Source organism: Saccopteryx bilineata, chromosome 2, assembly GCF_036850765.1.
Source record: "Saccopteryx bilineata isolate mSacBil1 chromosome 2, mSacBil1_pri_phased_curated, whole genome shotgun sequence".
Lineage (NCBI taxonomy): Eukaryota > Metazoa > Chordata > Mammalia > Chiroptera > Emballonuridae > Saccopteryx > Saccopteryx bilineata.
In genome coordinates this window covers 264,120,537-264,136,933 of record NC_089491.1, presented here as the reverse complement: position 1 = coordinate 264,136,933, position 16,397 = coordinate 264,120,537, and the positions used below count along the sequence as shown (strand labels likewise).

The 16,397-nt window shown below is 44.9% G+C and overlaps 1 protein-coding gene across 5 annotated transcripts in view; it reads right to left on the bottom strand.

Annotated features, from left to right (window-relative positions):
• CIT (citron rho-interacting serine/threonine kinase) overlaps positions 1–16,397 on the bottom strand; it is a 181,695-nt gene that overhangs the window by 91,480 nt on the left and 73,818 nt on the right. For all 5 annotated transcript variants that reach the window (XM_066260456.1, XM_066260457.1, XM_066260458.1 and 2 more), the window contains exons 11-13: positions 5,215–5,320; positions 4,164–4,307; positions 2,781–2,900 (exon numbers count right to left, since the gene is read on the bottom strand). In XM_066260456.1, the coding sequence (XP_066116553.1) occupies positions 2,781–2,900; positions 4,164–4,307; positions 5,215–5,320 (370 nt within the window). The remainder of the gene's footprint in view (positions 1–2,780; positions 2,901–4,163; positions 4,308–5,214; positions 5,321–16,397) is intronic.

Sequence of the window (16,397 nt, the reverse complement as noted above, 5' to 3'; positions counted from 1 at the left end):
TTAAATTTACAATGTTAGCGAGAAGGGAATATAATTTCCGTGCTTTGTCAAGAGCAAGGGCAGAGCAGCTGTTTGCCCCCCCCCCCCCAACATCTCTTTCCTGAGCCGTCTGCACCCAGGGGGCAGGGGGGAGACAGGAATCAGGCAGCCTCTCCATCAGCAATCCGAGCTCCCAGGACACCCAGCCTGCCACTAGCACCATCGAGAATTCTACCTCATTTGCTGAGCTGTTGTATGTCATTATGCGGGAGACTTCAAGGCAATCTCCTAAATCCAGCAGCTAACCAAATCCCCACTGCAGAAGAAGTCTGAGAGAAGATCGTTGGGTCTGTTTCCAGGGCCAGCTGAGAGAGAGCTGTCCTGTCCCAGCGTGGACTGAACTGCAAGTCAGAGCTGGGCGGCATCGGAATGGAGGACCAGGGACAACTTTCAAGGCCTAAGGTAAGTGTTCCGGATAGAGCTTTGAAATTATGCGGGAAGGAGTATCAGACACGGTCCTATTCACTCAGACATCCTGAAACTCAAACACCTTCCGTGTTTCCCACATTTCTGTCCCCTTCTGGCGGAGGGGCAAGGGGTCAGCCATTGCTGGTAAAGGTGCGTGAATCAAACTATCACATGAGACTCTTAGGTGTTTTTATTTTAAACCATGTCCAAACACTCTATAGGGGGTAGCTACATAGAAGCAAAATATTAAATAATAAAAAGCTGTATAGAAATCAGCTTCTGAGATAAAGAGCTGGGGGTGGGTGGGGGTGGATGCCAGATCTGAGAGGAACCAACATGCTGCAAATCAATTACTAGAAGTATGCTGGAAGCAGGAAAGGCTTTTTTCCTGGACTGCAAACATCCAGCTCTCACAAACTTATCAAAAGTCATGTTAAAATAAATCCTCCTTCCGGTGAGAAATAAAATCTGAAACTGAGAAGTTTTCTTCCCGCTGAAGGAAATTTTAGCAGTCATTAAATCGAAAACTCCACATGCATGCCAACTGTGATATGAATCACAAAAGACATTTCTTTGAACTCAACCACCTTTCAAAATGTCCTCATAATTCTGTTTCTGTGGAATTCGTGGACACCAGCTGCCCCCTCTGGTGGCCAAACACAGCTTTCATTTCCCCAGGACGTCACCAAAAGCAAATTTCCAAGCACATTGAACTAATGGGAGAAAAAGCATCCTGCCTCGTGAAATGTTTAGGATGAAAAACTATGATAAAAGGGGCAATGAGTCAGCCGTCCAAGCAGATTTTTTCAAACGGAACGCATGGCCTGCAAAATCTCGAAGATTAGCATTGTTCAGAAATCTGATGGCCAGATTGCTACCTTTCCCATGCATATTGACTTGTAACATTTTCATCAAGCAAGAGGATATTAACCAATCATTAACTTTAAGGTGACAGATTATGCCAACAAAGTCCCCGCCAATGATAATTCTTTCTTTTAAGAATAGTGAGTGGACCAAATTATTTGCTGGACTTTCTTACATTTCGCACCAGCAGATGGCTAAGTTTGTGTTACCCAGAGACAAAAATGTTCATTTCCATCAGTGTTTACATTTGATTTTCTGCAGTGAATGAGAGTTGCCTGGCAGCTGATAATTCAGTTCTCCAATTGCTCATTGCCATCTCTTCATTAAAGTTTCTATTTACAGTTTTGTCAAAGGACAGAAAAATCCATGCTAAAAGGGAAACAATGAAGCGAAATAAAAAATGAACCATCTTGAAAGAAAACCCTTTTTGAAAAGGAAGGAAAAAAAAACCAGAGTGGGCTTTTTAAAGGTCTCGGTGCTCTTTTAAGAACACACAGGGGACAGCTTTCTACACTCTGCTTTGCTGCATTTAATCCTCTTTGGCCTTCGCCGCTCAAACTCTTCTTCTAAACTCTTTCATTTTACTTAGAGTTTAAGTTTTACTTACTATGAATTATCCTAGCTTCTCTCAAAAATTTAAAATGCAACTGAATAGCTATAAAAACCTTTAATTTCTTCTTTTCTTTTTTAAGTAATCTAAAGCACAGGTCGGCCAACTTTTCCCGTAAAAGGCTGGACTAGTAAGCAATTTCAGCTTTTCGGGCCATGTGGTCTTTGTCACAGCTACTCACCTCGGCATGGCAGCGTGATTACCGGCTGCGGACAATACCAAAATGAATGAGCATGGCTGTGTGCCAAAAAAAACTTCATTCAGCCTGACCTGTGGTGGCGCAGTGGATAAAGCGTCAACCTAGAAACACTGAGGTTGCCGGTTCAAAACCCTGGCTTGCCTGGTCAAGGCACATATGGGAGTTGATGCTTCCTGCTCCTCCCCTTCCCCCCCCCTCTCTCTCTATCTCCCCCCATCCTCTCTAAAATGAATAAATAAATAAAATTAAAAAACAAAACAAAACACTTTATTCATGGGCACAGAAAACTGACTTCCACATACCTCACCCATGCCATGGAATACCTCTCTTCTTCTTCTATCCCCCCCAACATTTACAAATGCAAAAACCACTCTTAGCTGTGGTCACGGAAAACAGGTGGTGGGCCAGATCTGCCCCACAGACCACACTGTGCCCACCCGTGCTCTGCACCTACGCCTGGCATTGGAAAGAGGAGCCATTGTGGGGCACAGATTTCAAAGGAGCTAGAACTAAGCACTCTACTATTTATATAAATATGGGGAAGCTAAAGTGTCCACATGACCTACATAGCTCTCCCTCCCCTTCCTCCTGTCTCTTAAACACACCACTCTGAAATGAGAGGTCCGAGTTGCCGCCCTGCTCCCGGGCCAGCAGTCCTACCTGCTCTTTGATTTCCTGGAGCTTCCGGCTCTGCTCTCTGATATCATGGAGAAGCTGCAGTGCCTTGTCATCCTCCTGAGACACCTCCATCCGTGCTTGCTCCAAACTTCGCTTTAAGCTCTGCGGAAAGCAAAAATTTTAATAGGGATGCCCTGTGGAGCCTGCTCTGTTTGAAAAGATTCATTAGGAGAGTCGCAAGCTGCTTCGCAGACACCAACACGGTCTCGGATGACAGACCAGAGCTGTTGACAACTTCCAGTTCGCTGCTGATTCCAGGTTTCAGCCTGTAAAAACCCCTGGGTTTGAGAAACATCATCGCAGACCTGTGACCTTAGGTATTCACCCTGAAACTACATCACCCGGTCTCCTACCACCATCTACCTGTCCAAGCAGATACTTACTTTTATGGTTAGGACTAAAAACAGGTAAGATCCCTTCCGTTACAACCACCATTGGGATAACCACAGTCATTACTATAATACCAGTTACGCAAGGACTCGCAAGTATCTAACTCTCTTTCAGAGTAGCAATGACTTCATTCTTTGCCCTGTCGTCATTTAAGACTCCAAGCAATCTATTTCCACCTCCTGGCTTACGTCTCTTGGACGCCTTTCATCCATAAGTTTCCCTCAATGCTTCAGTGGCACTTAAATATGTATCTGAAATACATAGCTGAATAACTTCACCCACCACTGAAAGGCAGCCAAATCTGGAATGGAAACATAGCAGTTACTCTTAATTAGCCACGTCTTATAGATGTCCTCTCCCTCGTGAAAAAAAACACAAACTTGAAAAATGTGTGATTCAACTGCTTTAGACTGTTTAATCGGGCACACTGAAAAAACACCTGGATGAAAAATTTAACAAGACAATGGAGAAGACAGTCTACTCTTGTGGAGTAAAGAAAAAGAAAAAAACAACCACATGGTAAATAATGACAGAGGGTCTGGGTTTTAAAGCCTGAGTTTTCCTGTTGCTACGCCAGTTATAGGCAATGGAAAATTGATTTCAGGCAGATTCAAAATATATTTTCTTGCGCTTATTTGTGAGTTTGGTTTCCAAGTCTGATTGTGTCAGACAAGGTGTAGGTATAGACCAGAGAGGTTGGGATGGGGATGTCAGGACCCACCGTGACTTGCTGCAATGGTGACTACACCCATCTCCAAGCTCTGTGGCCTACCTGGACTTTCTGTAGTCCAGTCCTACTTCTTCTCACCAGGCTCACCCTACCCTGCAAATTACAGTTCTTGCTTTTGTATTCTCCCTTTCTCTACTCTCTGCCATTGGCTGTGATGTGCCTCATGGAACTGTCATGAAACAGGATGAGACACACACAACAGGAAGTGCCACCTCCAAGGGAAGGGGACTTTGGGGAAGGCTCACACTGCATTCTGTGATGTAGGTAGCAAGGTCCTGTTCCAGGAGGGATCTCTGAGTCTCAGAGGCCTTCAGCTCCACCTCCTTCTGACTAAGCACAGCCTCCACCTCTGACACTCTCCGATGTAACCGGGTCATTTCCTGCTCCATCTGAAATAAACACATCGACAGGTTAAAGGGCCCCTGGAGGTTCGTTGGGACCTATCAAATCTCAAGTAGCCTCCGAAACCACCTGGTGGTCTGGGCTGGCTCTATTTCACCAAAGGTTGGGATGGAAATACCATTGTTTCTTCGCCTGGGAGCGCACAGTTCTTCGTAAGGGTAGTCACAACGCTAAGTCACTCCTCTCATTCAAGTCTCAGTTCACACTTGATCACTTCTCTAACCCAGTGAGCAAGAAAGCCACAATCATCACTTTTCACCTGTTTGCTTTTTTGGTTTGTTTTGTTTTTTGCAGACGTCACTTTAATTTTACCCCAAATCCATCTTGATCCCCCCCATCTCCTTGCAAAGATATAGAGGACAAATCCAGGACAGGGCAAGGAGTTACGTATTCGTCTGCACTCTTAGGAGTCCCGGGCAAGTAGTGACTTTTATGAGCTTCCAGAAAGCTGCCCCTGGGCAGGCACAGTGAGTGTTAGGAGACGTTGAGCATAACCAACACCGTGGCCGCAGTTACATAAGCAGGAGTTTTAAAGGACTAAGAAGAGAGACTTCGCATCACTCAAAGCAGATGGGATGCACCTCAGCCACAGGTGAGGACCCACGCCACCTGCCGGAAGACGCAGACATCTGGCTGGGTCATTCCGAAGAACGGGCAGTTTTAAATCCAGGGCCTCCTCTGGTTAAGATTTAAAGGATTTACAGCAACGTCAAGGCCCGAATTCATCTCCCTCTGAGCTGCCGGAGGTGTGACTTCAGCGAGGGAGATAGCACCTCGCTCACTCTGTATGGATCAGGTGGCTCAGTGCCAGCAGCGGCCCCAGGTGGCTCCCTTGGCATATACTGACGGGAGGATCCTGGAGCAAGGAGAGAGGCCGGCTGCGGAAATAAATACCTTGTGACACTTGTCCTGGGAGTCTTGCAGCTCTTTGCTTTTGATGAGAAGTTTCTTTTCCATGGAGCTAATCTTGGCAGGGGAGTCCAGGCCCAACACAACAGACCTAGATAGAAGAAAACCAAAGTCAAGGTGGCAAGCAGGTGGGCCTGAAAAGCTGCTTTCAGAAACTACGATACAGATGACGGACCTTCCCAAGTTCTGTGGCCATCAGCAGAGCTTCCAATGACGTCAAGACCAGGAGGCAGGGAAGTGGAAGGAAGTAAGAATTCTGGAAGCAGGCAGACCTGGATGTAAATTCAGTGGCCACTGACCTGAGGCAATGAATCAGACTCTCTGAGACTCAGTTTCCATATCGATGAGGAGGAATCATAATAAAAAGGACCTTCACACAGGAGAACGTGAACATCAAACGTAGCGAGCATCCTGCCTACTTGGCTTCATTCACTTACTCAGCAGATGTGTAGTGTGCACCTACTATTTTCCAGAAGCTGTTCCAGGCACTGGAATAGCAGTAACAAGACGGCAAGGTCCCTGCCCTGCTGGAATTGACATTCCACAGAAGGAGGCGAGAATGCATCAGGCAGACACACAAACAGAAAGGCTACAAATGATGATAACTTCTGTCAGAGAAGGAAACAGAGTGACATGATATGAAACAGGGTGATGCAATATGATAGAGAAAATGGGTTGAGGGTCTGCTTTAAATTATGGTAATCAGGGAGGGCTTCTCTGAGGAGGTGACATTTGAGCTAGGGCCTGAAGGCTGAGAAGGTACAGGCCATCCAGAGCTCTGGAAGAAAACAAGCTCTAAGGAGGCGGGATAATAGATGACCCAGTCCTGAGGCAGAACACAGCTAACAGAGCAAGTACCCAATAAATGCTATCCATTACTACAATGATCAAATTATTGTCTTTTCCACCCGCAAGCTAACCTGTTGGTTCTGTTTCATTTTATACAAACTGCTAAGGCATATTACAGTAGGCTGAATAATGCCCCTCCCCCAAGATGTCCACATCCTAATCTCCAGAACCTGTGAATCTGCTTACCTGACAAGGCAAAAGAGATTTTGCAGATGTGATTAAGGGTTTTGAGATGGGGAGATTAATGCGGATTATCTGGTAGAGTCCAATATTATCACAAGGGTCCTTACAAAAAGAAAGAAGCCTAAGAAGGAAGGAGATGTGACAACATAATTAGGGTCAGAATCAGAGAGACAAATTTGAAGATGCCACACTGCTGGCTTTGAAAATAGAGAAAGGGGCCACAAACCAAGGAATCTGGGCAACCTGTAGTAGCTGGAGGCAGTGAGATAACTGAGTCTCCCAGGGTCTCCAGAAAGTGCAGTCTTGGCTACAGCTTGATTTCCACCCAGTAAAACCCATCTCAGACTTCTGCTCTCCAGAGCTCTACAGTAATAAATGTGTCCGGTTTCAAGCCACTGAAGAGTGCTAATTCATTACAGCAGCCATAGAAAGCTCACACATTTATCGAGCACTGACTGTATGCCTAGTTCTGTCCTTACTCAGCACATGTTTGTTTGTTTTTTTTCCCCCCCCTTTTTTTTTTTTTCATTTTTCTGAAGCTGGAAACAGGGAGAGACAGACAGACTCCCACATGCGCCCGACCGGGATCCACCCAGCACGCCCACCAGGGGCGACGCTCTGCCCACCAGGGGGTGATGCTCTGCCCATCCTGGGCATCGCCATGTTGCGACCAGAGCCACTCTAGCGCCTGAGGCAGAGGCCACAGAGCCATCCCCAGCGCCCGGGCCATCTTTGCTCCAATGGAGCCTCGGCTGCGGGAGGGGAAGAGAGAGACAGAGAGGAAAGCGCGGCGGAGGGGTGGAGAAGCAAATGGCGCTTCTCCTGTGTGCCCTGGCCGGGAATCGAACCCGGGTCCTCCACATGCTAGGCCGACGCTCTACCGCTGAGCCAACCGGCCAGGGCACTCAGCACATGTTTTAACACTTTATTCCCCACAGTGATTCTATGAGGCAGATACAATTTATTATCCTCATTTTATAGATGAGGAAATCGGGGCCCAGAGAGGATATGCAACCTGCCAGTTACTAAATGGTGTTTGTTGGTCTCAATAGAGAGCTGGGGGAGGGGCTGATTTGATACCTGATAGAACCCTCATGAAACTATCACAAAAATAATGCAGCGTGACCTCATGAGAGTGTGTTAGAAGGATGCTCTCCCCACAGAAGGGACATACTTGTGTATATCACTCACACACTCTGCCTCATCCCAAGAAGCAGTTACTTACAGGGAGAAATGACACCGCATCCAGGACAGCTACCCACAGTGGTTGGCTCCTGGGCATGAACACTGGGAATAGTGAAGGGCAGGGCCAGAGCGACAACCTGCCAAGGTTCTCACACAGAGAGGGGCGTGCAGCAGAGTGCACCGCTGTCCTACAGCCCCATGTTTGTTGCCTTGGAAACAGGGTTGCAGGAACTGGTTGTCAATGAGCATACACATCTTACCAATAGGTGAAAGTTCTGCTTTCTGCTGATCCAAACTATTTCCCTGCCTAAAAGAGGTCAGTTCTCTGCAGCAACTCAGAACAGCTCTCTCCCCAGAGCTCCCCACCCAGTGACAAGGGTTGGCGTGATGATGTGGTCTTGCCAAACCCCAGCTGACAGCTCCCTACAAATACACTACAGGGCAGCCAAGCAAGTCGACACCCAGGGTCAGGCTGCTCTATTCAAAATCTGACTCCAACACTCACTAGTTGTGTGACCTTTCTGAGGTCCAGTTTTCTGGTCCATAAAATGGGGATAATTCTCAATCTACCTCAAAGAGTCCCTGCGGGGATTAAAGAAGAGAACCCATGTTAGGCCTCAGCACAGTGCCTGACACATCACAAGGGCTCAATAAATGCCCACCATTTACTACTGCCACTGTCGTTCTTATCATTACTACCCATGCAATGTCAGAAATAGCCTATAAGCCTAAACAGTTGCCTGAAATAATCCAATTCAGGGTGTTGAATTCCCTCTGTGCTATTATTCACATTAAAACAAATGTTGATTATTCATAGAAATGGGCAACAGGGCCTGAAATCCAAAAATAAATCCTTCTGAAAATCCAACTTTTGGCCAAAATTTTTAACCATTTTCTATACCTCTCATTAGCCTACATTCCACCTAAATTTCCTGTGCATTGGCACGCATGTGTGCACACATTTCACACACACACACACACACATTTTTATTTTTAATCTGAGATGTAATGGGTTGCTTAGCATGACTTGAGTCACATTGTTATTTCCTTTATTCCTGACTTCACTCTGGGGGTAAGCTGGAGAAGGCCCAAACCACCCAAGGAGGAAGGGATGATCCACAGAGGGGCTCACTGGTCCTTCAGGAACCAAGAGTCACCCACATGTCAGTAAGTCACACACAGTGACACGAGTCCAAGATCATGACACAGGCCACAGCTCTGAGTGCCCGAGCACGAAACTGGCGACCTCTAGCAGAGGAACGATTCCATGGTTCATGGTGATGGGACGGACAGTGGCCCCCAAACCTTGATGATACACGGAGAGGGGGGGCTCCAGCAGTGTTTGGTGCTTACAGTGTGCTGTGGCTGCAAAGCTGAATGCTTTTCACCCCCAAAATGAAGAACTCATTGAAGTCAATCATAACTGGGGCCCAGAACCAAAGAGCTGTGCAGCCCCACCCACCCGCCAGCACTCTCTGAGACAAAGGACGGCCCTCCTCATCACCCAAGGGCCACTCCCTCATTCTTCTCTTATTTTGATACTTGACAAACATTCACTGTTTACACGTTCTAAGTACAGCAATTAAGAGCTCTTCAGAATAAAGGAGCTGAGGAAATCTTTTTTAAAAAAAAATAAAAATCACATAAAAAAAAAGCTATGGTAAGAACTCTGTGACTAAACCCTGCTTATAGCAACACTCCCATAAACAATCGTGGGACTGGAGCATGAGGCTACAGGAGGGGGAAGGGCATTGCAGCTTTTCGGAACTCCCCTGCACATTAGTGTCACCTGGAGAGCCTTTGAAAACTATTGATGCTGGACAGTGAAAATACTCCGTGTGATGCTACCGCGCTGGACAGGTGTTGTTATGTAAATGTCCAACTCCACAGAACAGTGCAACACCAAGACTGCGCCCCAGTGCAAACTATGAACTTGGGTGACAATGATGCATCAGTGCAGGTTCATCCTTTCTAACAAATGCATCCCTCTGGTGGCGGGTGTTGATAGCAGCGGCAGGTGGTATGTGGGAAATCTCTGAACCTTCCTCTCAATTTTGCTGTGAACCTAAAACAGCTCTAAAAAAATAAAGTCTTTAAAAAAAACTGATGTCCAGGGCCCAACCAGACCAATTAACTCAGAGACAGATAGACTACTAGTGCAGCGTGGGCAGCACCGTTTTTAATATGCTCCCTGGTGATTTAATGTACACACAGGATTGAGGACCACAGTGCTAATTAGAAAAAAGTACCAGTGACTGAGGGTCTAGTAGGCATTTAAAACTCATGGTATGACTGTCCTCAGCATTTGGTACAAGGTGGCCATGCCATTTGGTGCTGATGCTCTTTGGTCACTCTTTGAATGGGAACACAATTTCTAAGTTAATCATGGTGGGCTATAAATTTCAAGACAATGTGCATGTTTCAGACGATGATCAAAGACCATTCCCATGCCCCTAATTTTAATAAGTCAACTAAAATATATCACTTTCATGAATTTCTATAAAAGAAACACACTAGAAGCAGTTAACATAGCTCAGCCTAACATATCTGCAGTCTATTCATTTTTCATGCAGACACTTTGGCCAGTTCAATCTCTAGCATCCATGATAAGCTCTTAATATTTATTTCTTGAATAAACAGATTCCTCCGAATAGATATTCTGAAATATTACCACAACTTACTTTTTTTCTAAGATTCCATTACCCATCCTTCTGACTTTCAAAGCAACAGCAAATTATTGGCTGACATCTGCATTATTATAGAATTGGCCATAATATAAATCTTAGTTTGGGAGGTTCAAACCAAAGCTGGCCTCGGAGCCACCTGACTATGACCAAATAGGGCCCTGTCCTCTACAAGTGGCAACTCAGCTGGTCTAAAATTATCAAGAGTGGTATTATTTAAAGGGCTGATGCTATTGGTGCATTAAGGAAAGTTTGCAAAAGATCATGTATCAGGTTAGAACTCAAAGCTATGGGTGATGGGCACAGAATTACAGTAAAGAAACTATCTAATCATGAAGTTCTGTTAACCCTGGAGTAGGACAGAGGTCTACCTACTGACTTAAGAGTCTTCCATTTTCCCTCTGTTCTCAGAATTCTTAAACTTCAATAAGTATTTTTGGACCACCTTCTATAAGTGAATGTGTATGTGAGATAGATGATGATAGATAGATAGATAGATAGATAGATAGATAGATAGATAGACAGACATAGATTGGGAAAGATATTCCATGAGAGGTACCTGTAAACCAGTGGTTTTCAATGAGGGTCAATTTTGTCACCCAGGGGAGAGGTAGCAACATCTGAAGATTTTTTTACTTTTATAACTGGGGCTGCAATGCTATTAACATCTAATGGGTGAGGCCAGAGATGCTACTCAACATCCTACAATCCACAGAATAACCTCCCACAAGAAATTATCCAACCCAAAATGTTAATTGTGCCAAGATGAGAAACTGTGCTTTGCAGGTTATCAAATTATAAAGTTAAGGAAGCCACATTCCTATCCTCAAGGAAGTAGCAATGTAGGAGACAGAATTAATGCCACTACCTTTGTCATTGATAATAATGCATATTTAGCCTGACCAGACAGACAGAGGTGCAGTGGATAGAGAATCAGCCTGGGATGCTGAGGTCCCAGGTTCAAAACCCCGAGGTTACTGGCTTGAGCATGGGCTCATCCAGCTGGAACATGAGATCACAGACATGACCCCATGGTAACTGGCTTGAGCAAGGTGTCATTGGCTTGGCTAGAGCCCCCGGGTAAAGGCACTTATGAGATGCAATCAGTGAACAACTAGGGTATTGCAACTATGAGTTGATGCTTCTCATCTATCTCCCTTCCTGTCTGTCCCTCTCTCTCTCTAAAAATAATCATAATAATAATAACAACAACAACAATAATAATAATGCACATATATTGAGCACTTACTGGGAACTGTGCTTGGTGCTCTACAGGTTACCTCACTGAATCTTCCCCAGGATCCTATGCTGGGGATTATTATCTCATGCACTGATGTTTAGGAAGGAACAGCCTACCCTGTGGCCTCTATATTTTTCTGTATTATGATGATTGGGGTGCAGGTGCAGGGCAGTAGAGCTAGAGTTCAAAGCTGGGCTCTACAACCCAATGCTTGTGTGTTCAAATCCCAGCTCTGCTACTGCTTGGTGCATGCCTTTGCACAAACCCAAGAAAAGTCTAGAGAGGCTCACAGGAGCAAGGTCATGGAGGAAGGTCATGGAGGAAAGGGAAAGGAACCCCAGAGGGGAGGAAACTTCTATCCATGACGGGCTATGTGGTGCTGGGAGATCAACTCTAAGCCTGAGCCCAGGACAGCCAGGAACCAAAGAACATCCATTGGCCAGATCAGTCCACAGCCACCCCCCAAAACAGCTCAACCCATACACACCCAATGAACAACTCTTTCTCCACTGCTTGCTGGCTCAGGGGTGGTAATTAAAAGGAAACAGCACAGATTGTAGAGGCCCAGGCTGGTTCAAGCTCCAGGCTCGAGGAGTACAATAAGGATGCTAATAAAAGAACATGCAGCCTGCCCACACATTGCTTGCCTACTCCTCCTGGCCACATCCCTGACATACAACCAGTTATCCCCATGGAGAGAAAAGGCACTTCTGAGCAGCGGCTGCATGCAGCCACCCGCCCACATACAGCAGTGCTGTCTCTTCTGCACGAAGACAAGTTTGGGTTTTTCTTTTTTTCCCAGCTTCTATTTTCTAGAAAAATTTACTCTGAAATCAACCTCACTTCTTGATACACATCTGCTTTTATAATTAAAGAGGCCCAAAGACTATTAATAGAGGTAATGGTATATGACACAGAGGGAAGTGTGGGCTTGGCAGTTACTGCTACAGCAGGAAGAATATTGGGTTTTTTTTAATGTGTTAGATGTGACCTAAAAATTGCTTTACATGGAACTTCATCACTTAAGTAAAGATGATAAAATGCGGTTTTCCCAATGTCTATAAATAATCCACATAACTCCAAAAACACCCTAATAAAGCTATTAACAGAATACTCCGCATCAAAAGAGTATACAATCTGTACTTCTGTCTTATGAGCAAGTGCGTGTGTTAACCACTTACTAATCACTATTGTAATAATGAAGATCACGATTAAGCATCAAGCCATCCATTCATTCCCTTAGGAAGAGAACCCCAAGACTGCAGAAGATGCCACCAATTCACAAATCACACACATTGCCTTTCACAGACATCCGTTAGATTACCAAGAATGGAGACTGGAGGCTAAAAAGAGGGAATCAAAATTAGCTCAGCTGAGGGCCCTACCTTAATTGTGGCCAACAGCACTAAAAATACATGCCACTGCAAGATGTAACATGGGGGAAAAAATAAAGAACTCATCAGCATTCTGCTCCAAAAATAAGCTGGTTTAAGATTGAGCATTCTGAAATTTATGAACTGACTTTATAAACCCATTTAAAATACACAGTGTTGTCCATCATGAACACTTGGAAATATCAAAAATACTGTTATTCTAAAGGGTTTAAGGGTCTAGCTGGCTTTGGAGTACCCCTAACCAAACACATACCACACACACACACACACACACACACACAGCAGAGGTCAACAGTTGAATGAGAGCATCTGCTTTGGGATAATTAATATGTAACTCAATAATCATTCACTAAAAATCATGTTATTGGCCCTGGCTAGGTAGCTCAGTCGGTTAGAGTGTCATCCCAATATGCCACTGTGGTAGGTTCAATCCCCGGTCAAGGCACATACAAGTATCAACCAATGAATGCAAAAAGAAAGTAGAACAAATCAATCTCTCTCCCTCTCTCTAATATCAGTAAGTAAAAAAATTAAGAATCATTTTATTCATAAAAGCATAGTTTCTCATGTAATCTTTAATACGTCCCCACCTCTAAGCTAGCGCCTGGCTTTGCAGGTTAATTTCACTGACATACCTCCACCTCTTGCCTGGAAGGCTGCTGTAACCTAAGCTACTTCCCTGAATCTAACTCTTGCCCTACTGTCCACCACACAATATTAGAGGGGCCCTTTGTAAAATGAGAACCAGATAGTCCACATCCCTGCTCAAAATCCTGCAAAGCCTTCCTGCTCAATGCAATTACAGGTGCTCCTTGCCTTGTGATGGGGTTACATCCCAATAAACCCATCATTAAGTTCAAAATATTAAGTCAAACATGCATTTAATACACCTAACCTACCAAACATTATAGCTTAGCCTAGCCTACCGTAAATGTGCTCAGAACACAATATCAAAAAAAAGAACAGGGATTGTTTACCCCCATAATCATGTGCCTGGCGGGGAGCTGTCGTTGGCTGCAGCTACCCAGCATCATGAAAGAGTACTGTACCAGAAAAAGATAAAAGTACAAGGTACGATTTCTACTGAACACATATCGCTTTTGCCCCATTGTAAAGCTGAAAAACTATAGCTGAACCACTGAACCATTGTAAATCAGGGACCGTCTATAGAGCAAAATTCAAACCTCAAGACCCCACCTACCAGAATTCAGACCACCTTCACCATGCATCCCGGGCTCCAGCCACTCCAATGTGCTTCCTGTTCACTGGACACCCACAGGCTAGTCCTGGCCTCGGACTAATGTGGTCATTCCTAGTCATTCCTCATCTAGGTCCTAATTTCCTCAGGGCCCCTACTACCATCTGAAAATTTCTTGAGCTTCTTTATCCTGTTACCCTGCAACAGAATGCTAGCTCCTTAAGGGCAGGAAACTTATCTGCCTTTTTCATAGTTAGCTCACAAAGCCTAGAACAATATATGTGTTAAGTGAATGAATGAATGAATGATGTGCAAAGGAAAACAAAACAAGCAGGGCTTCCATCGCGCCAGCATGAGAAACACTTCCGGCCTTTGCACAGGCAACGCCCAACATCAGTTCTGGAACAGCAATGTCACAATCACACACACACTCTCCCATACTTGAGCACTCAAAAGTGGGTGGGAGCATGTGACATCTAGGCCGGGCCCAGTAAACTTCCTCCCTCCCCCAGCACTGGGTTTCAGACCCTTTGAAATGGACCCTATCAGAAGCCTCAAGCATGTTTTATGGAAGGCACAGGTTTAACCTACACGTCACAGACTCCAGAGTAAAAACTTGAATGGCAATATTAGGACCTCTGTCAGGCACCCCACATGGAGTCTGACTCTCTCAATGGGCAGAAACCAGCAAGATGTCTTATAAAGTGGAAGCAGGAAAGAAAAGAGAGTTGAAAGCACTCTTAGGCCCACCCTTAGCCTAAATAACAATGACAAATATGAAATGAGAATTCACTCTGCTCCCAGTGCCAGCCCTGTGGGCTCTCCATTCCCCACGGCAAGCCCAACAGACAGGCTCTATTATAACCCCCACTTATACACAGACCAAGGAGTGGAGCTTAGATTTGAGCCCAGGTCTCTGTGATCCCAAAGTCTGTGCTCTATATGTATTGATAGTTCATTACAAAAAATAAAGAATGCTTCTATCAGCTCTAAAGTTAAGCGGTGAAAAAGTTGGCCATCCTCTGCCACATACAAGGTGCATGAAACTTAAGAAATAACCCAAGAGTTTTTATCGACACTTTCCTCATCTGTAAAACAAACAGTTGTTGTTAGGACTGAATGAGAATGCTTGTCAACCATTTAGAACAGTGGCTGGTACAGAGTGAGTTATCAGTAATGTCAGTTCTTTTACTGGTGTTATTAGACTATTCCTTAGATTCTGCATAATCTAGCAAAGTCATGACTTTAGAGACAAGATAGTACGGTGGTCCTAGAGGTAGGCAGCCATGGGTGTAAGTCTTACATCTGTCACTACCTATAAAACTTCAGAAAAACAAACAAACAACATCGCTGAGCCTCTGTGTCCTCATCTATAAAATGGGGATAACAGTGGCTACCTCATAGAGTTACAGAGTGTACTTAATGAGCTAATGCACGGAAGGCTATCAGCATAGTTCTGGGAGAGTACATAGAGTTATTGTAAGTACTTAATGAGATAATGCATGTAAGGCATTCAACATAGTTCAGGGCACACAGGAAGTACTCAACAGATGACAGTTTCCATTAGCAGTTGTGTAAACTGTGCAGAAGAAAATGGTATAATGCCTGGCCACTTTAGTCTAATTCAATTTGACAAATGTTCACTGAAGACCTGCCAGGGGCAAGGCACAAGATAGAAAACACAGTCCCTGTCCTCGAAGAGCTTGAACAGCTTGGCCAGACATAGGGGACAAGAAGGTGTCACGACTGAAAGGCAGGTTGAGGTCTTGGCATACCAGGCTTGCATACCAAGTTCAGGAGTGGCCATTAATTCCATGCACACTGTGATACTATAGAAGTTCTGTGCAAGGGAATGACATCATCCAAAGCAACCTGGGATTTGGAAGACTTCCACCTTCTGTGGAGAATGGATTAGAGCCAAAGAAATTGGAGATAGAGGAGTGAGTTAGGCTACTGCAATAGTCCAAGCAAAAGTCAATAAGGGGTGGCAGTGAAGACAGAAAGATGGGCACAGATGCAAATGCCATCCTAGAGGCACAACTTAATGGTCTTGGCAGCTGATGAGATGGCAGGGGAGGTGGAAAAGAGTTTTAAGATGACTCAGTTTTCTTGTCTAGAAGGGTAGGGAACGTGCTAGTTTCTTAAATGAAATGAGGAAGCCAAACCTAGCACTTAGTGGCTCACGGAGTGAGCAAGTGAGCCTGTGTTGGGAGGGAATAGAGGACAGAGATGGTGAGAACTGGTAGACTATCCTGACAGTGATGAACACAGGGCACACTGGGAGGGAGGCCATGAGGCGAGAAGAGGTGAAGTCAAGGAACAGAATGACATCACCAAGAACAGGCTGAAAAGAGAACTGAGGAGGGAACTTTAGAGAATGGTGTATACATTTTAAGGGCCTGAAACAGAAGAGGACACCCACAAAGGAGTGAGAA